Source organism: Heloderma suspectum, chromosome 2 (assembly GCF_057233095.1).
Source record: "Heloderma suspectum isolate Gila_16-S chromosome 2, 16-S_ref, whole genome shotgun sequence".
Taxonomy (NCBI): domain Eukaryota; kingdom Metazoa; phylum Chordata; class Lepidosauria; order Squamata; family Helodermatidae; genus Heloderma; species Heloderma suspectum.
Genome location: NC_139459.1, coordinates 374,049,814 through 374,075,768, shown reverse-complemented (window position 1 = coordinate 374,075,768; position 25,955 = coordinate 374,049,814). Strand labels below are relative to the sequence as shown.

Sequence of the window (25,955 nt, the reverse complement as noted above, 5' to 3'; positions counted from 1 at the left end):
ATCAGTCCGTATAGAATCAAACTTCAAGTTCTTCTCACCCAGGCATCAAGAGTCTAGAATATAAGACTGATTCTTAAATACGGGTCTGGGGTCTTTTATGGCCTCTACTTGTAGGTCTCCCCAAAACCCTCATTCAGGTCATTCAACTATTCCAGATCAAATGAGCCATCTTCACTCTTTTGTTAGCAACATTATTTAACCCTTTTAGTACCAGATTAACAGGAAGTAAGATTGATCTTCTGACTGAAACTTTGTCCACATTCCAGGCAATACTATGCTTTATCTAATATGAATTCTTTGATGAGAAATCAAGATTATACTCCTATGGAAACTTCTACACTCAAAACATTTCTGTTGTGTTCCGCTTTCTTTCCACTCAATGCTCATTCATATGGTTTTTCCCGTGTGAGTTCTTTGATGAGAAGTGAGGCTTGCACTCACGTTGAAGCTCTTTCCACACTCCAAGCATTTATGTGGCTTCACCCCTGTGAATTCTTTGGTGTGATGTTAGGTTTGAGCTCTGACTGAAGCTCTTTCAATTATCTGCTCATTCATATGGTTTGTCATTCGTGTGGGTTCTTTGATGTCTACTGAGGCTTGTGCTAAACCTGAAGCTCTTTCCACACACTTCACATTTATATGGTTTGTCCCCTGTGTGAAATCTTTGATGAGAAGTGAGGCTTGTGCTTTTACTGAATCTCTTTCCTCACTCCAAGCATTTATATGGTTTGTCCCCTGTGTGAATTCTTCGATGAGAAGTGAGTTGTGTGCTCACACGGAAGCTTTTTCCACACTCTGCACATATATATGGTTTCTCCCCTGTGTGAATTCTTTGGTGTGATCTTAGGTTTGAGCTCTGTTTGAAGCTCTTTCCACACTCTGCATATTTATATGGTTTCTCCCCTGTATGAGTTCTTTGATGGGATGTTAGGTTTGTGCTTCTGTTGAAGCTCTTTCCACACTCTGCACATTTATATGGTTTCTCCCTTGTGTGAATTCTTTGATGAGGTATGTTTTCTCACTGAAGCACTTTCTACAGTCTGTACATTCATATGATTTCTCCTCTGGATGAACACTTTGATGAGAAGTGAGGTTTGTTCTAATACTGAAACTTCTTCCGCTCTCCAGGCAGTTAAATGATTTGTCCTCTGTCGAGATTTTGCAATGACCTTTTAGGCTTGATTGGGAATCAAAGCTTGGCACATAGACCATTCATCTGTTTTCTTTCTTTCATCTATTTTTTCTTGGAATGTGGTTTCATTGTAGTAAAAGGTAAAGGTGTCCCCAACCACTTGTGTCCAACTCTAGGGTGTGGTGCTCATCTCCATTTTTAAGCCGAAGAGCCAGCACTGTCCGAAGACGCTTCCGTGGTCATGTGGCCGGCATGACTGAACACCGAGGTGCACGGAACGCTGTTACCTTTCCTGCCAAAGCAGTACCTATTTATCTACTTGCAATTTCTTGCTTTCGAACTGCTAGGTTAGCAGGAGCTGGGACTGAAGACGGGAGCTCACTCCATCACGTGGCACTCGGGTCTCGAACTGCTGTCCTGCCGACCTTCCGGTCTGCAGTTCAGCGTCTTAACCACTAAGCCACCGTGGCCCCTTTCATTGTAGACACTGCCCTGAAAAGCGGAAGATTTATTCCTCATCTTCTAATTTTCTCCAATTTTTATTCTCTCCTGGTCCATCTCTTCACATCCATCTCTTTCTGGTGGCTCCTCACATGGGCCTCCCTCAGTCTCAGCATCCCATTCATCACCTCCTGCAATGAAGACAGGAAACTTGTAAAATTTAGAAACGGAACCTCAAATCACTGAACATCCTCAATGAACAGTGTTGATAAAGGGAACAACTGAAGAGACCTGGATGGGAGGGAGATCTTACCACGTATTTCTCAGCCTGTCTTGACTGGCATTAACTGACAGCAGGTGTGGTATGGAACATGATTTTGGCCTCCACTCAGACATGAATCTCATGCATTCATAGGTTCAGACATGACGGTTAATGAGAGCCAGTGTGGTGGAGTGGTTAGATGTTGGACTGGGATTCAAGAGATCTGGGTTCTAGTCCCCTATTGGGCATTAATCTCACTGGGTGACTTTGGGTCAGTCACTGACCCTCTGCCTAAACTATCTCCCAGGTTTGTTGTGAGGATGAAATGGAGAGGGGGAGGACCATGTAAACTACCTTGGCTTCCGTCCAAGAGGGGAAAAAAGGCAGCATAAAAATAAATAGGTAGACTTCTAAGGGCTGGGACATAATATTAGATATTAATTGCATTATCCATGTGCAGAGTCCACTCCTAGCCAACAGCATCTTCAATACCCAGCCAGCAACTTTAAGAGTAAAAAAAAACACATTAGTGCCAGGAGAGTCAATAGGAAAACAGCCAGGAAAACAGGAGAGAAACTGGGCAACAATGGCACAATCCTATGCATATTTAGCCAGAAAAACGTCCTTCAACTCCCAGCATTCCCCAGCCAGCAAAGACTTTTTTCTGGCTAAACATGCATAGGATTACGCCCTCTCTGTCACTTACTAAGACCTGGATGGGCCCAGGGAGTAGAATTCTCACAGTGTCTGTTACACTTTTCAGACCACTGGGGTCAGTGTCGTATCCCAGTGGGCAATTTCCTCGTTTCATGCTTGCAGACAGAGTGGTGGGCTCTTGACAGAGAATGTGGATTCCATTAGTGTACCTGATGCAACCACACTTTCCCTGCCTGATGGAGATGGCCTTGTGTGCAGTTTTGTGGTCCACCCAGGACAAGTAATTTCAATATTCTGACTCTCAGTCCAACCTACCTCACAGGGTTGTTGTTGTGAGGATAAAATGGAGAGAAGGAGGAGGATTATGTATGCTGCCTTGCGTTCCTTAAGGGAGGAAAAAAGGCAGGATATAAATGGAATGAATAAATGAATGAATGAATGAATGAATGAATAAATAAATAAATAAATTATATTCACTGATTCCAATATTCACCCCAAGCCCACCCACCCGTGTCTGATGTAGCTTGGGATTTCATCGCCCTCACACCAATCAAGCCTCTGTCTCACTCTGGCGGAACAAACTCTTGAGCTGGCCTTTTGCCAAATCATGTGGATGCAGGAGCAGTACATAACTTTATTTTTTGTCGTGGATACATAATTACTTGAGAGCATTTAGACTTACAGGGGAAGTCTAAATACTGCAGGGGAAGAGGGACCATTACGACGTTTCACCCATCAAAGTCCTATTACTAGAGTGATATGGTTGTATTTGACAACGTCCTTTCACTCCTCTGGAATGGGGAAATGGCCCGAGTAGTTAAGACCTGAGAGAGGTGTATAAAATGATAAGAGGTATACAAAATTACACATGGTGTGGAGAATGTGGATAGGGAGACATTTCCCTCCCTCTCTTAAAATACTGGAACCTGGGATCATCCCATGAAGCTGATTGGTGGAAGGTTCAGGACAGATAAAAGGATGACTTCACACAGTGCACATTTAAATTATGGAATTCATTACCACAAGATGTAGTTGATGGCCACCATTTTGGATGGAAGAGAAGGCCATCAATGGCTACTTATCCTGATGGGTATATGCAACCCCCAGTATCAGAGGCAGTATGCTGGGGAACATGGATGGGGTGTGTGTGCTGTTTCATTCCTGTCCTGCTTGTGGCTTTCCCCTCGACAGTTGGTTGGCCACTGTGTGAACAGAATGCTGGACTAGAAGGACCTTGGTATGATCCAGCAGGGCTCTTCTTAAGTTAACCGAAGTATCCTATGGCCATCTAGCCGCTGACTAGAGGCCATAGGATTGTGCCCTTAATTTTGTTTTTTTGTTTTTCTTTATTATCTTTTGTTTTTGTTTTTATTTGTTTTATGGCTCTTCTCACACAACTACGTTGATACTTGAGACTCTACCCCAGAAAATTTTCCTTTGGGAAAGAGAGGGGGATTCAATTTTAAAACAGATTTTTCTCATGATTTTTTCAAAGTGAGAACTTATTGTCCTATGTTTGATAAGAGTCACCGATATTATTTTGTTTCTTTATTTTTGGAGTGGGGGCAGGCTTTGCATTCTGCTCTTATGGCCTGGTTCTTTATAGTTGGTAGGGGGTCTTTCCTCTTTTTCGTAGCCCTGTCAAGGCTCCAAGGTGTGGACAGAGAAGTTTCTTCTGACTTTATATTTCCATCTTTTACTGTTGAATTCTTGCAGGCCAACATTGGCCCTATCAGTGATATGTTGCTACACCAGAGAATCATTTTCATTTTATTTGTAACTTCAGTGTTTGAACCTAAGGCTTCCCATATTCCTTCTTCCAATTAAAAGTTGAAAGATAGATTTATGGTGACTCATGAGGATGTTTCTTCACTTGGTACCAGGGATGAAAGTCAGGTGCAAATATTTTTTACTCTAAGGGTACAATCCGATGTATGTTTAGGCATAAATAAGTCCTGCAACTCCCAGCATCCCCCAGCCAGCCATGCAGGCTGGGAAATGCTGGGAATTGTAGGGCCTTTTTCTGTCTAAACATGTATAGGATTGTGCCCTAAGTTAGCTGGGGGTAGAGAGGGTGCTAGACAAAGATTAATGTTTGATATGTTTCTCTTATATTCCATTTGCCATGCAGTCCTATGGGTCGTGCCCTGGGTACTCATATGTCCCTGAACTCGGAGGCTTATGAATATCCTATGCAGAGAAGGAGGTGCCTTGTGTCTGCCTCTCTGCATTTTAGCTAGATGGGTGGAGGCTTTGGGGAGGGGGAGGGAAAGAGGCTGGGGTGGCCATAGGAAAGATCATAGGAATTCTGCCCTGGTCTCCCTGCTCCTCCAGGAATGCCCCCTTCTCCCCGTCTCCACGCTCTGTTTTACGAGCATGGAGAAGCAGCCAGCAGGGTTTTCTCTGCACTGGCTGTGAGGGGGAAGGGGCGTGGTCTCCTGGCTCTGAGCTCAGAGCCAGGAAACCCCAAAATCCTTTGTTTGTACCCAAGACACTGTCTAGGGGACGTAGGATTGCTTCCTCTGCTACTTTTAACATTTTATTGTTGCATTTATGATAGTCACATTGTAACAGCTTCATTCCATTTATTATGCTTTAATCATTTTTAATGCAATGTATTGCAGATTTTGTACCATCTCTTTGCTGTTTTTCATAAATACCTTTTAGTTTTCACCATCTTGTCTATTAGTTTAATACATTTTAAAACTAAATTTACTTTTAGTGTGGTTCCGGCTTAAGGATCATTCTCCAGATACTCACGGGAGCAAATTAACGAAGAGGGAATACAGGGCCTTCTCAGCAGTGGCCCCAGTGCTGTACCAGTCCCTGCCAAGGAACACAACCTCCCACATTCTTCTGCATTGTCTTGTAGGCAGTAGGCTCTGGCAAGGCTGTTCCATCAGGCCTCTGGGATTCTATGATGGCTCCAATCTGTATACGTCGTTCTGGCAACCCTGGATGTTTCCTGAGGTTTTAATGACCTCATGCTGATTGTTATATTTTTGGTTTGAGGATGTTGTGGTTTGACATTTATTATTGAGGTCTAACCAGTGTTAGACCACTTCTGGATATAGATTTTTCAATACTGGAAGGTGGAACATTTTAGGGTGCAATCCTGTGCATGTTTAGATAGAAAAGAGTCCTACATCCAAGAGTCTTTTCTGTGTACACAAATATAGGATTGTGCCCTTCATCAATAAAAATAGATATATCCTGTTAGACTGGAAGATGGAGACTTGATGTGCTGAAATATACGTAATGTGCAAAAATGCTAAAATTAGTTTCTTACAAATTGATGCTTTTGAACTGTGGTGCTGGAGAAGACTCTTACGAGTCCCCTGGACTGCAAGGAGGTCAAATCAGTCCATCCTAAAGGAAATCAACCCTGAGTGCTCATTGGAAGGACAGATACTGAAGCTGAAGCTCCAATATTTTGGCCACCTAATGCGAAGAGAAAACTCCCTGGAAAAGACCCTGATGCTGGGAAAGACTGAAGGCAAAAGGAGAAGGGGACAGCAGAGGATGAGATGGCTAGATAGCATCACTGATGCAATGAATATGAACTTGAGCACACTCCGGGAGAAAGCGCAGGACAGGAAGGCCTGGCGTGCTATTGTCCATGGGGTCACGAAGAGTCGGACACGACTGAACAACAACAACAACACATTTGTAAACAAGATATTATTACCAGCCAGGGAAAGATGGAGCCTTACCAAGAAAGGCCACGATCCCAGAATTCTCTTCCATGACTTCCCGATGCAGAGCTCTCTGGTCAGGATCCAGCAGAGCCCACTCCTCCTCTGTGAAAGACACAGCCACCTCCTCAAAGGCCACCAGACCCTGAAAGGAAAAGAAACCATTTCTTCCTCAGAGAAAATGTGGAAATTGCAGATGAGCAAAATCCAAAACACTAGCTAAGGTGAGGTGAAGGGTGATTATTCTCAGCATCTCTACATGGCTTTTTTTTTTTCTTTTTTTGCCCATGGACCGCAAACAATGGCGGAAACCTGATCTAAACCTTCATGGGAGGCACTCATAGCCTTCCAAGTGGGCAGCTTTGACGGAAGCAAAGAGAAGGAGAGAGATTTGTTCAGACCCAGGAAGTTTAGCCGAGGACAGAAGTTGCTGCTCCTGCATGTCTCCCCAGTAATTCTACCCACTACCTGATCTGGGTCCAGGGCAGCTGTTTGCCCTCGACCATGAAGAAGAGATGGCTGGATATGTATTGCCAGCATCCTCCTTTCACCTGTGAGAGACAAAGGGGGTGGGAAACCAGGAGCATCTGCTTGCCTCAGAGATTACACAACACATGTCTAAGTACACAAGGGCATTGAACCTCTGCTACTTATATCCATTTTTTAATTTCAGTCGTGTGAAAACAGATCTCTCCCCATTTGGGTTCTTGACTAGAAATCACAACACTGATTTCCTTGTATAATGTCTTCAAGTGTAGAAAATAAACACATTTCTGCACTGTGGGAAATAATGAAGTTAAGAGTCACTTCCCCTTCCCCTCTACCCATGCAAAATATGTAGAGGAACCCAGTTAAAATATGCCCCATTAATCCTCACCCTGCATGGTAGCTCCTCTGTCAGCCTTCTGCATGATCCTCCTTTGCACTGGAGTCTGTCTGCTGGAGGATGGAGCCTTCTCTTCCTCTGGTAAATCAGTGCCCAATTCTGCAAACAGGCCCTGCTCCTGAAACAGCAATGAGGATGGGGAGGATTATAAAAGGAATGATATGAGAGGCAAAGGTCTTGGACAATTATTAGAACATTTTTGTATATCCTCCCTCATATTCTTCACTCTCCGGAATTATCAGGAAGAAATGTTCTCACCTGCACCCCTTCCTGTTTCTTGTCCTCTCTGCCTTCTGCCAGGGCCACTGCCTGGGAACAGGTCTCCACTCCACATTCTCTCACCCAGCTCCCTATCTGGGAAGACAGGATGGCCAGGAACTGCTCCAGGATCAACAGGTCCAGCACCTTCGTTTTTGTGTGTCTCTCTGGTTTCAGCCACTGAGGGCAGAGATCGTGGAGTCAGCTGCAAACCTCTTGGGGCCCCTCGGCCTCCTGGTAGCATAATTCCTGGAAATGCTGGCTCTGTACATCTGGGCAGAGCATCTGTTCTCCCAGGATTCTCTACACTGTTTTTTCCCCAGAATTCCCCACTGCTCTCAGCTGTGGTGGTACCAGGCCCTCTTCCTGCTTTGGGGCCAGCTGAATCTTTCTCGTCCATCTTGGATCTGTGCTCCACAGAAGCCTCTGACAGGGCCGAAGGAACTCCTCCTTCTTGCAGCACTTAGGTGCAGAACTTGGCATTTATCCCTAACATCCTAGGTGCAGAACTTCCTAGGTGCGGAACTTGGCATTTATCCCTATTAAATTTCGTTCTGTTGTTTTCTGTCCAGCGCTCTAGTCTATCAAGATCACTTTGGATTTTGTTTCTGTCTTCCAAAGTATAAGCTATCCCGCCCAATTTTGTGTCATCTGCAAATTTGATCAGCATTCCCTGCACCTCCTCCTCCAAGTCATGAATAAAAATGTTGAAGAGCACTGGGCCCAGGACTGAGCCCTGCAGTACCCCACTCGTTACCTCCCCCAGTTTGAGAAGATCCCATTGATCAGCACTCTTTGAGTCCAATTCTGTAGCCAACTGTGGATCCACTGGATCATTGTTTCACCTAGCCTACTTTGAGCTAGTTTGCTCATCAGGATATCATGGGGCACTTTGTCGAAAGCTTTGCTGAAGTCAAGGTATATTGTGTCTACAGCATTCCCACAGTCCACAAGGGAGGTGACCTGATCCAAAAATGAGATCAGATTCGTCTGGCAGGATTTGTTCTTGACTAATCCATGTTGGCTTTGAGTAATCACTGGTGCTTACAGATGGATTGCTTTATCATCTGCTCCAGAATTTTCCCAGGGATTGGTGTCAGACTGACTGGTCAGTAGTTCCCAGGTTCCTCCTTTTTGCCCTTTTTAAAGATAGGGACAACATTAGCCCTCCTCCAGTCATCTGGCACTTCACCCGTCCTCCATGATTTCTCAAAGATAATAGACAGTGGCTCTGAGAGTTCTTCTGCCAGTTCCTTTATTACTCTAGGGTGCAGTTCATCTGGCCCTGGAGATTTGAACTCAAAGTAATTAGGTGTTCCTTGACCATATGCCTATCGATGTCAACTGCAATCCTGCCCCTTCAGCCAGTACTTCACCTTTGCCAGGGGGGTCATAGACCCTCTTTCGGGAGAAGACTGAGCCAAAGTAGGAATTGAGCACTTCTGCCTTTTCTTTGTCATCTGTTATCATTTTGCCATCCTTATTTAATAGCTGAACCACCATTTCTTTCCTCTGCCTTTTACTATGCATGTATCTGAAGAAAGCCTTTTTGTTGCTTTTAGCCTCCCTCGCTAATCTCAGCTCATTCTCAGCTTTAGCCTTCCTGACGCCATCCCTGCAATTCTGTGCTACCTGCCTGTACTCTTCTTTTGTTGCTTGGCCTTCTTTCTACTTCCTATATGTGTCCTTTTTTGTTTTCAGGTCATCCCTAAGCTTTTTGTGAAGCCACATTGGCTTCTTCTGTTGTCTTCCACCTTTTCTTCTTGTTGGAATTGTGATCTTTGCAGCACCAGCTGAACATCTTTTTATTCTCCTAGGCATTTAAAGAACTGTTTTCAGTGCTTTTAGTACTTTATTCTGCTGGTTTAAATTTGGTTTTATAATGTTGTAATGCTTTTATTCTTTGCAGTTGCTTTTACGTTGTTTTTATTGTCTGCTGTTTTTTTTTTGTTTTAATGTTTGTACTTCATGTTTTTAATATATTGTACACCACCCAGACAACTTCAGTTACGGGGCAGTTTAAAAGTACAGTAAATAAAATGATCAAAATAAAATAATAATCAGCCACAGTGAACATGGCCAATGGTTAGGAATCCTATGAGTTGTAGACCAAAGCATTTGGGGGGCTCCACGTTGGGAAGATTGTCCTAGGTGTTTGTGCATATTTTACCCTCCCCCCGCCCCAAGATTTGCTGCATTTACCTGTGCGGAAATTCATGTGCAGGCTGATCTTGCTCACTCAGAAGTTAGTTGCTCACTCAGAAGTTAGTTGTGCCACTGATTTCAGTAAGACCTGTTTTCTGTTGAGCATCTGTGTATGTGATGGTGACATACTCCACTCTCCAGCTGTGTCACAAGCACAAAACCAGAATTACAAGTACATAATACAAACAGGTGTGCCCAGCCCCAGGGAGACTAGGGAACATATATGGACAGCTCAAAGATCACTGTGTCACAAAGCAGGACGAGCCCCAGATTCAGTGAATCCAGTATTTCAATTGCCACCAACCCACGTTTCCTATTCGTTTTCTTTTTAAATTGGACAAATAGGACCATGATTAAGGGAGCAATCCTATGGCCACTAGACACTGTCTAGAGGGTCATAGGATTTTTTGGTTTCTGGGAACTGAGGTCGGAGCCAGGGCTCTGAACATGGATCCTAGAAACAATGCTCCCTGACCCCTCCCCCTTGCAGCAGGCGCAGTTCTCTCCGCGCTGGCTACATCTCTGCGCTTGGAAATGGAGCGCAGAGATGGGGAAAAGGAGGCAGTCCGGGGGTGGGGAGGAGAGAAGGCTGTGGAAGCCATGTTATGCAGCTTCCTATGCGCCATGTGGCCTCCTTCCCTCCCTGAAACCGCGGCCAGACAGCCGAAATTGTCCGTCTAGCCAAAAATGCAGGGTGGCTGGAGCACAGAGGCAAGGATCGCCTCCATGCTACAGCCACCCTACATTGGATACTTGGCAACCTGTGACTTCGGAGGCTGCCAACTATTGCAATAGCATTGCGCCCTAAGGCAATCAGAGAGCCAGTGGCGTGTAGTGGTTACAGTGCTGGACTGGGAGCTGGGAGATCCAGGTTCTAGTCCCCACCTGGCTGTGAATCTCACTGGGTGACTTTGGGCCAGTCACAGACTCTCAGCCCAGCCCACCTCACAGGGTTGTTGTTGTGAGGATAAAATGGAGAGGAGGAGGATAATGTAAGCCGCCTTGGGTTCCTTGCAAGGGGAAAAAGGGCGGGGTATAAATGCAACACATAAATCTGGGGTTTAACAGAGATTGTGGTTCCGATGCCCCTGAAATGACACTAAGTCTAAGGATCCCAATGGCCATTAGAGTGACCCATCAGAGGACCCTCTAAGCGGTGTTTTTCTTGTCACATTCATCGCTCAGGTGGCAGGAGATCGGGGTTCGTGGAAGATGATGGGACATCCTGCTTTTGGGGGGTTGTGCGGGGCAGGAGAGAAGGCAAAAAAAGAAGAGGCTGCAAGCTTCTTCCTAGGCTCAAGAGAGGCCAACAAACTTCCCTGGTTCATTTAACCCGTAGAAGACCCAGCACGCATCAGGATCGGCTCTCTCCGCCTGCCGCAAAGCCAGGAGACAAAGGTTCAGCAACCCGGTGCCCCCCTCCAGAGGTTCCGGCCTACAGCTCCCGTAATTCCTGACCATCGGACATGGTGGCTGGGGCTTAGGGGGCTTGTAGTCCAAAGCACCAGGTTGCATCAGGTTGCCTGCCAAATGGCTCCAGCTTGGAGAGGGAAAGAGAGACGCTCCTGACGCTGGCTTGGCTTTCTAAGGGTTAAACGGACTGAACTGGATTCCTAGAGAGGAGGGGAATTGGGGGGGGGAGGAAGAGGAAAAGGGGGAGGGGTCCCCCCACTGCAAACGCCCCTCCCTCCGAAATCCCTTCCTGTGCGGACTCCTCCCCCCCAGAGGAAAATGGAGTCTCTCCTCTCCGGAGCAGCTCAGGTCTCGCTTTGGGGATCAGGTGAGCCTCTTCCGACCCCACCTGGGCATTTAGGGGGAGGGGAGTCCCAGGACTGCGGGGGGGGGGCTGGGAAGGGCAAGGGGGGGGCGTGAGGACCCCCGGGGAGGGAGAGATGGGGAAGACCGACCCAGACGCAAACCGCAGCCAGCCACTGGGGAAAAACAGGCGACTGTGTTGGGGTGTGTGTTTCATTAAGTTTTAATGTTGTAAAGCCGCCTTGAGCCGCAGTACTGGGGAAAAGGCGGTAGTAATAATAATACTAATAATAATAATAAAACCTATGCTATAGATTGGGATCTTGGACTCCTGAAGTTGCCCACCCCGCATCTGTAGGGATGGTGGAGGGGCTGGCCTCCAAGCCCCCGTGCACCCCATAGGCATTCTTATCTTCGAGCATTCACAATTGGTTTAGCTATATGTGCGTTGCTGGGTGTGCTGTCTGTTTATAGGTTTGCATGCAAATGGTTTTTATAATGGATTTTAAGGGTTTTATCTGTGTAAACCGCCCAGAGAGCTTCGGCTGTGGGGCGGTATAAAAATGTAAGAAAAGAGATGGGAGGTGGCCGTGGGCATCTATTTTATTTATTTATTACGTTTCTTAATTATTTATTTTTTTATTATTAAATTTATTAATCGCCCCTCTGGCTGGTCACCCAGCCACCCTGGGCGATGTACAACATACAATAAAAACAGTTTAAAACAATAAAATTCTACAATAAAAACATTTTCTAAAATACCCTAACCCACCCCAAATGCCTGCCTGAACAACAGCATTTTTAATGCACGACAGAAGCTCATTAAAGAGGGGGCATGACGGAGTTCCCTAGGGAGGGAGTTCCACAGAGTGGGGGCCACCACAGAAAAGGCCCTCTCCCCCGTCCCCACCAGTCTAGCTGTCCTGGCTGATGGGACAGAGAGAAGGCCATCCGGATTTGTTTTTTGTTTGGGCTGATTATTTTTTAGATATATGTTGTCTCTGTGTATGCTGTTTGTGTTTTCTAAGGTTTTAAATTTTGCCTGTTGTAATTTTTATGTTGTTAACCTTTGTAAACCACCCAGAGAGCTTTGTCTATGGGGCGCTATAGAAATGTAATAAATAATAATAATTTATTTACTGGCCAACAGCCGAAGCTCTCTGGTGGTTCACAACAACCCATCTAACCCGTTTACATGATTATTCTCCTCTGAACCACGCACAGCTGCAATCTCAGGGAGCTTCCTTCTTTCTTTCCTGTTCTTTTTCTTTGCAGGAGGCCCCTTTGATTTGAGGGAATTTTTAAAAGGCTGAAAATGTTGAGTGGATTGAATAGAAGTGATTCACCCGTGATATCCCCTGTAATAGCCCCTGTAATAGATTAGAATTAGCATCCTCCTCAATCGATCACTGCCTCCGATACCAACCTGTGCCCGCTCATAGGAGGATTTACTCTTCATGGGTGATACGAAAGTGTTAAAAAGCAAGGTAGAGAGAAATGTATTTATTTACTGATTATATTTTTAATCTACCCAACAACAAGCATGTTCTGGGTGGATTACAAACAGTTCAGAGACTAAAATGCAATATAGACAATTAAAATATAAAACACCATGCAAATGTTTACAAGAATTCAAAACAGAAATGAGTGTGTCAAAATGTGTGTGGGGAGGAGGGGGTTTGGGGTGGGGTAGGAGGAAGACCCCCAACAAAGCACGGCCAATAGATCCAAGTTCTTTTGGTGCTCAAAGTTTGTGGGTTCCTTGAACTCAATGGCCAGCTACTAGTGGGAACAGGATGTGGCCCTATGTGAGCCTTGGATCTGCTCCAGCAAGACAGCTCTTAGCTGTGAGAGGAATGAAACCTCCGTGGATAAAGGCAGATTCAGCAGAGGCGTGTTACACTTGTTACATTAAGGGCGCAATCCTATGGGGATAGGCAGCTGCCTCCGAACTCGTAGGCGACTGCCTATACAATGCAGGCCAAGAGAAGCACAGAGGGGATTGTCCCCTCTGCGATTTCGGCTGTCTAGCCGTGGAAAGGCGGAGCAAAGGAGGTGGCTGCTGGACAACACATAGGATGTGTTGTACTGATGTTTCTGCCTTCCCTGCCTTGGAACACCCCTCGGGACTCCCCATTTTCGCTGCTCCGCGCTCCTCTTCCGAGCATGGAGAGCGGGGCTGTTCCAGGCTGCCTGTGAGGCAGTGCACCAGCGGGGAGGGGTCGGTTCCTGGAAACCAACATATCCTATGGCCGTCTAGCCGCTGACTAGCAGGCATAGGCTTGCTCCCTCCATAATTTTAAAATTGGTGTAAATTAGAGGAAAAGTTACGTTTTTATTTGACTTCTACACTTTATGCATATACTAATTCAACAGATTAATAAACGTCCAACAAGTCAGATAATCAACTAGTATTTCGTTAAATTGATAATCCTAATCTAAATGAGTTTCAGGGTAGTGTAAGGTGCAGTGTTTAGACAGAAAAAAGTTCTACAGCTCCCAGCATTCCCCAGCCAGGAATGCTGGGAGTTGTAGGACTTTTTCCTCTCTAAACATACATAGGATTGTGCTCTTAGTGTATGTATTAGAGCTGTGCGCAAATGGCCTCTCAAAATTCTCCACCCCACCTCCAGGATCCAGACACCCCCAAAATGCAACCCAGAATTCTCCCCACTGCCCCCTGCTACCCAGGGGACACTTCTCACTGGTCCCCACTACTCTTCAGGATGTTAGCCGTCACCCCCACTATACCCCCACCCCCACATGCTCCCTGGCCTCCAACGGCCTGTCGTTTTCATTCGCTAGGAACGGATCTGGCCATGGAAGCATTCAAAGGAAATGGAAATACTGTTCGAAGCCAGTGAGTCACTTTGCAGTGCGGCCAGCCTCTGGTAAAAACAAGGAAAAGCTGGTTTAGATAAGGTGTGAGGTGAGGTTATCACGCTGAGCCTGATGGAACAAAACTGCTATAGCCTCCTGCTTCAAAGACAACAGAAATTAGGGAGGAGTGTGTCCCTTGGGAAGGAATTGCACAGCACAGGGGCCACTGCTGAGAAGGCCCTGTCCTGCATGCATGCCTCCGATAGAGGATATGCCTCAGATAAGCTATGTGGAGCTGGGCAGCCATGGAAGATTTTAATGTGTGGGTGAGCTCACCCCACACCTTAGTTTGCTTGTTTTACCTCCTGGTAAAAACAAGGAAAAGCCAGGCACTCGCCTTAGCTTGCATTTTGGATTTTGCTAGTAGATAATGTTCCTGTTTGGCCTGCCAGTCACAATAACCCTTTTTTTTTTTTTTTTTAAACCCTGGGTTGTTGTGAACGTGGCAGCATGCTCTGTGAACCAGGAATTCTGGCTCATCAGGAGAGAGACAAGCCAGAGTTGGAATCCAGGGTTTAACTTGGCATTCCAACTCTGGCTTGTCTCCCCCCGCATCCACCCAGGCCAGAGTTCCTGGTTCACATGTCAAGGGATGGAACATCCCTGGATTGTTTAGATGCTCCCATTTGCAGCGGGAGGAATCAGGCAACATTCACATCAAGCCAGAGTTGAAAAAACAACAACCTGGGTTGTTGTGACATTCAAACCAGGCCGTTATCTCTGATGAGGACGTGTTTTCTTTTTCAGACAGGGTCTAGTGAACTGAGGAGGTAGCTGTGTATATCACCAAGGAGGAGTGGGCTGTGTTGGATCCTGACCAGAAAGCTCTGCACAAGGAAACTGGGAAATCATGGAGGAGAATTGTGGGATCGTGGTCTCTCTTGGTAAGGCACCCTCTTGCCCTGGTTGCTAATAATATCAGTTCACAAACGCAAGAAAAGAACGGTAGCATTTTTACACAATTTGCATATTTCAAGTCCCCTTCTATTCCACATAGATTAAAATGTTCATATCCTACCTTTCCATGTTTAAACAAAATCCACAAGGGTCTAACAATGGTTAGACATCAATACAAAATTTTACAATGACAGCATCTACAAACCAGCAATTTAACAATCAGCATCAGGTGATTAAAACTTCAGGAAACAGTAGGAGCTGCAATAAATTCAAATACAGGCTGCAGAGACTGTAGAATCCCAGAAGCCTGATGGAACAGACTGTCGTAGCCTACTGCCTAAAAGACAACAGAAATGAGGGAAATGTGTGTCCCTAGGAATTGCACAGCACTGGGGCCACTGCTGAGAAGGCCCTGTCCTGCATACCTCTGATAGAGGATATGCCTCAGGTAAGTTATGTGGAGCTGGGCAGCCACAGAAGATTTTAATGTGTGGGAGAAAGTGATCCGTCGTGTATCTGGAAAGCCGATCATTTAGTTGTTTAATGCTCAGCATCACCATTTTGAGTTGATCTTGGAAAGGACTGGGGAGTCACCATAAGTGTTAGACAGATTGGAAGCCATAAACCTGGTTTTCAGGTAACGGCAGCAAATCCTGGGTTAATTAACCAATGATTTGTTGCGGTGTTGCAGCTGCCATTTTGAGTATGCACCTTCCGATTGGCTCAATCGAAGGTTGCTCTGTGATGTCCGAACCTAGACTCTATAGGATAATTGTGGATTAAACAACTCACAGTTAACATACAATTAGTTGTTGGTTAACTGTGGGTTATTTAACCCACAATTAACCCATAGTATCTGGGTTCGGACGTCACGGAGCATCCTCCGATCAGAAGTTGCATATTCAAAATGGCAGCAGAATGGGCCCAGCAATTAGTGGGTGAATTAACTCAGGATTTGTCACCACTACCTGCAAATGGGGCCACAACAACCAAGTTGGAACAGATCTGAATTATTTTATACACCAAGTGCAGAGTAATTTGGCACAGTGGGTTCCTGAAGGTCACTCTGGTGGGTTTGGCTATATAAGTTTATTCCAGACACAAGTCTGAGGTTGTAATGGTAGCCACCATTACTGCCTGCTTTCTAAAAAGCCCAAGTTTGGTTGGGTGTCACAACTTTTCAGCCCCTGCTGACCCAGCTGTTCTATCTCCCCCAACTCCTCACTATAACAGCAAGTCAAAGGTATCTAGAAACAATAGTCTAACTACCTAGGCCATTTCCCCATTCCAGAGATCTGCATGGTCATCGACATAAAGATCATTCATGGAAGCAGTAGAGTTCATCAGCCTCTGTAGGAGGGAACATCTTCAGTGTCCCACTGCCCCTGCAGTGTTTTGGGTTCCTTGTAAGTCTAAACGCTCTCACATAATGATCTGTCCATGACAAAGAATTATTTTTATTCATCCCCCACTTCCACATCATTTAGCAAAATGCCAAATTAGAATGAACACTGCCAAATAGGCAGGGCCAAATATAAACTGAGACGGACTTCTGATTGGGGTGGAGTGGTGAAATCCGAAACCCACTAGACAGTGAATAATGGAAGTGAATAATGAAATCAAAAGAGCCCTGCTCTATCAGACAAGGGTTCACCTAGTCCAGCATTCTGTTCACACAGTGGCCAGCCAGCTGTCAACCAGGGACCCACAAGCAGGGCATGAGCGCAACAGCACCCTCCCACCCATGTTCCCCAGCAACTGGTGTACATAGGCACACTGCCTCCGATACTGGAGGTAGCATATAACCATCAGGACTAGTAACCATTGATAGCCTTCTCCTCCAGGAATTTGTCCAATCCCCTTTTAAAGCCATCCAAATTGGTAGCCATTGTTAGTCTAGCACCTTTTACACAGACATGGAATGAGGAAATTGCCAATTTGTACAAGGTGGAAACCTGCAGAATGACTGGTGGGAGTTTCAGGACAGATAAAAGGGAGGCGTTCTTCACACAGCCCCTACAATGGCGTTCGCTACCACAAGATGTAGTGATGGCCACCAATTGCGATGACTTTTAAATGGTTAGATAAATTCATGGAGGATAAGGCTATCAGTGATTACTAGCCATACTACATAATGGCTACATGCTACCTCCAGTACCAGTACATCCCTGTAAATCAGATGCTGGGGAACATGGGTGTGAAGGTGCTGTTGCACTCATGCCCTGGTTGACAGCTGGTTGGCCACGGTATGAGCATTATGCTGGACTAGATGGACCCTTGGTGTGATCCAGCAGGGTTCTTCTGATGTTCTTACACAGACTATGTTGACCTAAGTGCTGCCATATGAAAAGTGGGAAAGATCCTGCTGGGACCATACAACATTGGCTCATTTGTTGTTCAGTCGTTCAGTCATGTCCGACTCTTCATGACCCCATGGACCATAGCATGCCAGGCCTTCCTGTCCTATGCTCTTTCCCAGAGTGTGCTCAAGTCCATATTCATTGCATTGGTGATGCTATCTAGCCATCTCATCCTCTGCCGTCCCCTTCTCCTTTTGCCTTCAGTCTTTCCCAGCATCAGGGTCTTTTCCAGTGAGTTTTCTCTTCGCATTAGGTGGCCAAAATATTTGAGCTTCAGCTTCAATATCTGTCCTTCCAATGAGCAGTCAGGGTTGATTTCCTTTAGGATGGACTGATTGGACCTTCTTGCAGTCCAGGGGACTCGCAAGAGTCTTCTCCAGCACCACAGTTCAAAAGCATCAGTTCTTCGGTGCCCAGCCAGCCCAGCTCTTACAGCCATACGTTACTACTGGGAAAACCATAGCTTTGATTATACGAACCTTTGTCGGCAAGGTGATGTCTCTGCTTCTTACTATGCTGTCTAGGTTTGCCACAGCTTTCCTCCCAAGGAGCAAGTGTCTTTTAATTTAATGGCTACAGTCACCGTCTGCGGTGATCTTGGAGCCCAAGAAAGTAAAATCTGTCACTGCTTCCATTTCTTCCCCTTCTATATGCCAGGAAGTGATGGGGCCAGATGTCATGATCTTAGTTTTCTTAATGTTGAGTTCCAAACCAGCTTTTGCACTCTCCACTTTCATCCTCAACAAGAGGCTCTTTAGATCCTCTTCGCTTTCTGCCATTAGGGTGGTATCGTCTGCGTATCTGAGGTTGTTGATAATTCTCCCGGCAATCTTAATTCCGACCTGTGATTCGTCCATCCCAGCGTTTCTCATTATGTATTCTGCATATAAGTTAAATAAGCAGGGTGACAATATACAGCCTTGTCATACGCCTTTCCCAGTTTTGAACCAATCAGTTGTTCCGTGTCCGGTTCTTACTGTTGCTCCTTGACCCTCCTACAGGTTTCTCAGGAGACAGGTAAGGTGGTCTGGTACTCCCATCTCTTTTAGAATTTGCCACAGTTTGTTGTGATCCACACAATCAAAGGCTTTAGCGTAGTCAATGAAGCAGAAATAGATGTTTTTCTGGCATTCTCTTGCTTTCTCCATGATCCAGCGAATGTTGGCGATTTAATCTCTAGTTCCTCTGCCTCTTCGAAACCCAGCTTGTACTTCCGGTAGTTCTTGGTTCACATACTGCTGAAGCCTAGCTTGTAAGATTTTGAGCATCACCTTGCTGGCATGTGAAATGAGTGCAATTGTACGGTAGTTTGAACACTCTTTGGCGTTGCCCTTCTTTGGAATTGGAATGTAAACTGACCTTTTCCAGTCTTGTGGCCACTGTTGAGTGTTCCAGATTTTTTGGCATATTGAATGCAGCACTTTAACAGCATCATCTTTTAGGATCTTAAATACCTCAGCTGGAATACTGTCATCTCTGCTAGCTTTGTTGTTAGTAATGCTTCCTAAGGCCCACTTGACTTCACTCTCTAGGATGTCCGGCTCAAGTTCAGTGACCGCACTATCATGGCTATCAGGGACATTCAGATCTTTCCTGTATAGTTCTTCTGTGTATTCCTTCCACCTCTTCTTAATCTCATCTGCTTCTGTTAGGTCCCTGCCTTCTTTGTCCTTTATCATGCCCATCTTTGTACAAAACGTTCCCTTGATATCTCCGATTTTCTTGAAAAGATCACTAGCATTTCCCATTCTATCGTTTTCCTCGATTTCTTTGCATTGTTCGTTTAAGAAGGCCTTCTTGTCTCTCCTTGCTATTCTCTGGAACTCTGCATTCAGTTGGATATATCTTCCCCTTTCTCCCTTGCTTTTCACTTCCCATCTTTCGTGAGCTACTTGTAAAGCCTCATCAGACAGCCACTTTGCTTTCTTGCATTTCTTTTTCTTTGGGATGGATTGAGTTGCTGCCTCCTGAACAATGTTACGGACCTCCATCCATAGTTCCTCAGGCACTCTGTCTATCAGGTCTAATCCCTGAAATCTATTCCTCACCTCCACTGTATATTCATAAGGAATATGATTTAGGTCATACCTGAATGGTTTAGTGGTTTTCCCTACGTTCTTCAATTTTAAGCTGAAATTTTGCAACAAGAAGCTCATGATCTGAGCCACAGTCAGCTCCAGGTCTTGTTTTGACTGACTGTATAGAGCTTCTCCATCTTTGGCTGCAAAGCACATAATCAATCTGATTTTGATTTTGACCATCTGATGATGTCCATGTGTAGAGTCGCCTCTTGTGCTGTTGGAAAAGAGTGTTTGCTATGATCAGATCATGTTTTGGCAAAACTCTATTAGCCTTTGTCCTGCTTCATTTTGTACACCAAGGCCATGCTTGCCTGTTATCCCGGTGATTTCTTGACTTCCTACTTTAGTATTCCAATCCCCTATGATGAAAAGGACAACTTTTTTTGGTATTAGTTCTAGAAGGTGTTGTAGGTCTTCATAGAACCGATCAACCTCATCTTCTTAAGCCTCAATGGTTGGGGCATAGACTTGAATTACTGTGATGTTGAATGGTTTGCCTTGGATTTGTACTGAGATCATTCTATCGTTTTTGAGATTGTACCCCAGTACTGCTTTTCCCACCCTTTTGTTGACTATGAGCGCTACTCCATTTCTTCTGAGGGATTCTTGCCCACAGTAGTAGATATAATGGTCACCTGAATTAAATTTGCCCATGCTTGTCCATTTTAGTTTGCTGATTCCCAAGATGTCAATGTTCAATCTTGCCATCTCATGTTTGACCACCTCCAGCTTGCCTTGATTCACTGATCTTACATTTCAACCGTGGATGCACCTTTACCCCTAACGAAGGCCCTTCCCCCGCCCCTCAGCACAGGGCCCAACTCCAACCCAGGTGGGGGGACCAATGGGTGAGCACTGTGGGGGGGGGGGAGGCTTGTTCAGGATGAACAAGACGATGCAATTTTTAATTTTTGTGAACCGCCCAGAAAGCTTTGGCTATTGGGCGGTATAGAAATTAAATAAATAAATAAAAAGTGACTGGGCTGGGAGCTCCATTTAAGCTTCATAGCTCAGCTGAAGCTGAACCCAGGTCTGGTGAGCTCTCTACGGCACTAGCTGTCATTTAATGCCAGTCAACGGGCACTTCTGTGATAAGATCTGCCTCCCATCTATATCGCTTATGTTCTTCCCTTTATCACAGCTTTTAATTTAGGATGTTCAATGATTTGAGAGTCAGTTTCTAACTCAGTCTGATACCACTTTTTGCTGTTCATTCCAGAATGTCAAGGTGAAGCTGAGACTAATGGAGAACCATGTAGGGAGTCTCCCAAAGGAGATGGATGTACAAAGCAAGAACAGGAGATAATAAAGAATGAAACAACCCAGAAGAGGAAGAATAAATCTGCTACTTCTGAGGGCATTGACTGCCATGAAAGCACAGCCCAAGGAAAAATAGATAAAAGAAAGGAAAGGAGTAAATGCTGTGTGTGTAACAAAAACTTTGATTCTAAAGCAAGCCTTAAAGCTCATTCAAAAATCCATCCGGGGGAAAAACTGTTTAAGTGCCAGGAGTGTGGAAAGAGCTACAGTGTGAGCTCAAGCCTCATTTCTCATCAAAGAATTCACACAGGAGAGAAACCATATAAATGCTCAGAGTGTGGAAAGAGCTTCAATAGAAGCACAAGCCTCAGTGATCATCAAAGAATTCACACAGGGGAGAAACCATATAAATGCCTGGAGTGCGGCAAGAGCTTCAGTGTGAGCACACACCTCACTTCTCATCAAAGAATTCATACAGGGGAGAAACCATATGAATGCCTGGAGTGTGGAAAGAGCTTCAATGTGAGCAGAAACCTCAGTAGACATCAAAGAATTCACACAGGGGAGAAACCATATAAATGTGCAGAGTGTGGAAAGAGCTTCAATGTAAGCACAAATCTCAGCAGACATCAAAGAATTCACACAGGAGAGAAACCATATAAATGCTTGGAGTGTGGAAAGAGCTTTAATGTGTGTACAAACCTCACTTCTCATCAAAGAATTCACACAGGAGAGAAACCATATACGTGCTTGGTGTGTGGGAAGAGGTTCAGTTTGATTACACACCTTAGTTGTCATCAAAGAACTCACACAAGGGAGAAACCGTATGAGTGCTTGGAATGTGGAAAGAGCTTCAGTGTGAGCACAAACCTCAGCAGACATCAGAGAACTCACACAGTGGAGAAACCATATCAATGGTTGGCATGTGGAAACAGTTTCCATGTGAATATAAACCTGATTTCTCATCAGACACTTCACACGGGGGATAACCAATATAATTACTTGGAATGTGGAAAGAGTTTCAGTCAGGAGATAAATCTCACTCCTCATCAAATAACTCACACATGGCAGAAACCATAGAAGTGCTTGGAATATGGAATGAGATTTAGTCACAATGCAGCCCATATTTCACATTGAAGAATCCATTTGGGAGAATATATTTGAAGAACTGACTATACCCATATGAGTCTCCCAGCCCTTAAGATTGACCTCTGAAGTCCTGCTCATGGCCCTGCCAGCAAGTTCTATCAAGTTGGTGGGAACAAGAGACAGGGATTTCTCATTGGTGGCCTCAATACTGAGGAATTCCCTGCCATGGGAAATTTGATAAGCCCTGGATATGTGTTTTAAAGACATGGTTATTTACTTTCACCTGATTAATTTGAAGTTGGCCCAGCATTGTAAAAATTATTTTTATGAAAAGGTAATAATTCAATATCAATACAATTGAACAAAGCCAGCAATTACTGTTCAGAAACAAAACCTTACAGACTGTACAAAGGGATAATAATTCCATCATAGAGAAAAAAGTTTACGAAAAGCAACCATTTTTCTATGAATTTATTTTTTGTGGTTCTTTACCAATTCCTTAGAAAATACTGTAAGTTTAATTGATAAAGGTCCTTCCCAGGTTTTCCTTAGCCACTTAGATTGCTGTGGGGTTTGCGACTCCCAATAAGAGGCAATGCAAATTTCTGTAAAAGGCAATAGAATAACTATTAATTGGATTTCCCCCAGCTCAATTTCTTCCTTAAAATACCCCAAGAGAATTATTTTTTGGTCTTGACTAAGATAATATGCTGACATTTCAAAGATGATATCCAATATTTCTTTCCAAGATTGTTTAATATTCAGGCAATCCTAAAAAAAACCATGTGAATAGTCTGCCTGTGAGACATGAGATGTCCAGCATTTTTCTAGCAGATTAGATTACATTGTTTTAAATCTATGTGGTATTATAAAGTCCTAGGGATAAATAGTTTTTTTTAGTCTGTCTTAGATTTGTGTTAACTAAATTACTGAAAATATTACTAAACATCCAGTAAATAAATAGGTTTTTAAACATTGTGGCTGCTTTTTACTATGTTATTGTTGGTTTTAGATGGTGTGGTTATTGCTATTGATTCTATATTTTTGTGTATTTGTTTTATGATGACTTTAGTGTGTAAACTGCCTTGAAAAAGTTGTATATCCTGACTTCAGCAAGGCATTTGACAAAGTACTCCATGATACTCTGATTAGCAAGTTAGTTAAGTGTGGGCTGGATGTCACTACAACTAGGTGGATTCAGAGCTGGGTGGAATCATAGAATCATAGTGTTGGAAGGGGCCTACAAGACCATCAAGTTCAACCCCCTGCTCAGTGCAGGAAGCCTGGTTCCCAGGAGGTCTCCCATACAACTAGTAACCAGGGCTGACCCTGCTTAGCTTCCAAGATTAGACGAGATCGGGCGCATCCATACTTGAAGAGTGCTCATCAGTGTTTTCTCTTTAATCTGGAGGGAGGTACTGAGCGTGAATCCCTCAAAATTTTTAGTAATGACTTGGGGGAAGAGGTGGGGGGAATGTTTATCAAATTTGCAGATGACACAAAATTGGGTGGGATAGCTAATACCTTCAAAGACAGAAACAATATTCAAAATAATCTTGCTAGGCTAGAAAATTGGGCAGAAAATAACAGAATGAAATTCAACCGAGACAAGTGCAAAGTTCTTCATTTTGGAAAAAAAAATCAAATGCACAGGTATAATGTGGGGAATATCTAGTTTGGCAATAGTATGTGTGAAAAGTATAGTTTCTAAATCACAGGAAGTAATAGTTCCACTTTACTCTGCGCTGGTCAGACCTCAACCTCGAATACACACTTTAAGAAGGACTCAGACAAACTGGAAACTAAGTCCTATGACGAAAGAGTGAAGGTACTGGTATGTTTGGCCTGAGAAGAAAAGACTGAGGGGAGATATGACAGCACTTTTCAAGTACCTAAAGGGCTGTCAAACAGTAGAGGGATGCAACCTGTTCTCTATCATCCAAGACTGGATGACATGAAATAATGGGCTTATGTTACAGGAAGGCAGATTTCGGTTGAACATCAGGAGAAACTTCCTAAGGGTCAGAGCAGTCAGTCAGTGGAACCAACTGCCTAGGGAGGTGCTGGTCTCTCCATCCCTGAAGGTATTCAAGCAAAGACTGTGCAGCCATCTGTCAGGGATGCTTCAAAGTGGATTCCTGCACTGAGCAGGGGGTTGGACCCAATGGCCTAAATGTCCCCTTCCAATTCTATTATTCTATATAAATATTTAAAATAAATGCCAGCAAAGGAATCATTCATTTTTCCAGGCCCTGGTGATTCCAGGAACTGAACCTTCTGCATGTAAAGCGTGTGCTCTTACCGCTGAGCCACAACCCTTCCCTGGACCTTCCCCATAGGTTTTACCCAGCTATGGTTTATTTACATTTCAGTGTTAGTAAAATCCAGGCCCAGCTCAAGACATTTTGCTGCCTGATGCAAAGCAGCCAATATCCACCCCCAACAGAAATGGTTTTAAAGGAACACTTCAGCTCCATATGTAGAGCAGGGTTGGTGATGATACTACTGGACTACAACTCCTTTCACCCTCAGCCATGGGCCACGCCGGGGTGTGGAGTCGGTCACGGAGCAGCAATGTCCTGTTCTGCGAGTGGAAGGGAAAACGAGCAAAAGAGCGAGCACATACTCTCATTTCCTTTTCCCTCCCTGTGGCCTTTTCTGCTGCTACCAGGTGGAAACCTCCATTTCTCTGGTGGCCTCCCCTAAAGCAGCCTTAAAATTCTCTGGGTTTCAGGTATCTACTTTAGGTAGTATGGGAACTGGTTATTAGACGTGGGGTGGGCAGCCAAAAAGAAGAATAGAGAGACCACAAAATTTTAAAGACCGAATATTAAATTTTACTGAAGAAAAATGTCAATAGCAGAGTTTTAAAATCTAAGTGGATACACACTCCACAAAATACTAGAGCTGTGCACAACTGGCCTCTCTAAACCCTCCATCGTATTCGTGGGCAGAGAAATTCGGGGGACCATTTCACCAAATGGCTCCAGGGGGAGGAGAAATTGCCAAGCAATTGCCAAGCAATTGCCCAGAGGTGGGGCCTTCTTTCATTGTTCCTAGATATTTTTGGTTTTTTGCACTTCCAATCCCCCCCACCCTCAATTTAACATCCTCAACAATGCCCCCTACCTAGCATTATTCTGGGGTGTATGTGGGGGGAAGGAGAGGTGGCCACACAAAAATGGTGGAGAATATTTGGAGAAAACTCTACAAAGTGGTTTTCTATTTCTAAGGGGGTGAAAAACAATTTTCTGAGAAATTTTCTCAGACAAATATCTCTAATACAGATTCCTTCCCTGAACACCCTGTAGTGCGGGGGTCTCCAACCTCTTTGGGTCGGTGGGCACATTTGGAATTTTGTGAGTGTTCTCCCAAAATGGCTGTCCTAGGGGGCATGCCCATTCATAAAATGTCTGCCATAGCGGACATGGCCAGTCACAAAACACATTTCTCAGGAGGCAACTGGTAAGACTATAAGAAAAGTAATTTGCTCAAGAAACTAAGTACAAGACAGAGCCAGGGTCTGAGTTTCAAAACACAAAACCACTCTTTTGAAGCCTCCCAGTTTAAAAAATAAAATAATCTTAAGAAGCTGTAATATTGGGGGGAGGGGGGGCAGAATCCAGCTCTGGGGAAGAGGTGGAGCTAGCGCTGTGACAAAATCTGCCCTGAAATTTCCGAACCGTTTTCTTTTTCTGTGAAAGAAACTTCTGTTTTTCTGCATCATTCTTAGGGTGCTTTAGAATTTACTTTGAACTTCTTTTGGTGGTGTTTTTCAGCTACTTTATCATGAGGCAAGGTGGCTGGGGGTACTATGTGTGTTTCTTCTGTTAAGCATCACTCTGCAGCCACCTTGGCTTCCCACTTCATTATGTGTTCCCCTGGGCTTTAATGGAATTGTGGGAAGCTGGGGAAATGAGCCATCCCTCCCCCCCCCCCCCGATTGTGCCTTGGGAAGAAGGGGAGTTCCATCGTACAAAGAAGGGTACATGGGAAGATGGGGGGACGGGTCAGCCAATGAATGGAGATAAAAGGTGGGGTAGGGGCCATTAGCTGATTGGGAGAGTGAGGCATTAGGTCAAGTGAGACCTCCCCCG

The 25,955-nt window shown here is 44.7% G+C and overlaps 1 protein-coding gene and 1 long non-coding RNA gene across 4 annotated transcripts; one reads left to right on the top strand and one right to left on the bottom strand.

Moving 5' to 3' along the window:
• Positions 1-1,246: 1,246 nt before the first annotated feature.
• LOC146356167 (uncharacterized) lies at positions 1,247-11,103 on the bottom strand. 2 transcript variants are annotated; one of them, XR_014787310.1, is made up of 5 exons: positions 10,995-11,010; positions 9,534-9,677; positions 7,065-7,191; positions 6,206-6,332; positions 1,247-1,764 (listed from the first exon to the last, which is right to left on the bottom strand). It is a non-coding gene; the product is annotated as an uncharacterized LOC146356167 (long non-coding RNA). The 2 variants fall into 2 exon arrangements; XR_014787309.1 differs by having other exon boundaries at positions 9,534-11,103.
• Positions 11,104-11,259: 156 nt separating this feature from the next.
• Positions 11,260-22,850, top strand: LOC146356166 (uncharacterized). 2 transcript variants are annotated; one of them, XM_084831760.1, is made up of 4 exons: positions 11,260-11,316; positions 12,567-12,778; positions 14,919-15,055; positions 20,729-22,832. In XM_084831760.1, exons 3-4 carry the CDS (start codon positions 15,022-15,024, stop codon positions 21,847-21,849), a joined length of 1,155 nt encoding a protein of 384 aa, XP_084687886.1. In that variant the 5' UTR covers positions 11,260-11,316; positions 12,567-12,778; positions 14,919-15,021; the 3' UTR covers positions 21,850-22,832. The 2 variants fall into 2 exon arrangements, with proteins under 2 accessions (XP_084687886.1, XP_084687885.1); XM_084831759.1 differs by lacking the exon at positions 12,567-12,778 and having other exon boundaries at positions 20,729-22,850.
• The last annotated feature ends 3,105 nt before the right edge of the window (positions 22,851-25,955 follow it).

Coding starts and splice junctions, on each gene's coding strand:
- LOC146356166 (XM_084831759.1), top strand. CDS start 15,022: ATGGAGGAGAATTGTGGGATCGTGGTCTCTCTTG. Junction 15,056..20,728: donor TGGGATCGTGGTCTCTCTTG/GTAAGGCACCCT, acceptor TGTTCATTCCAG/AATGTCAAGGTGAAGCTGAG.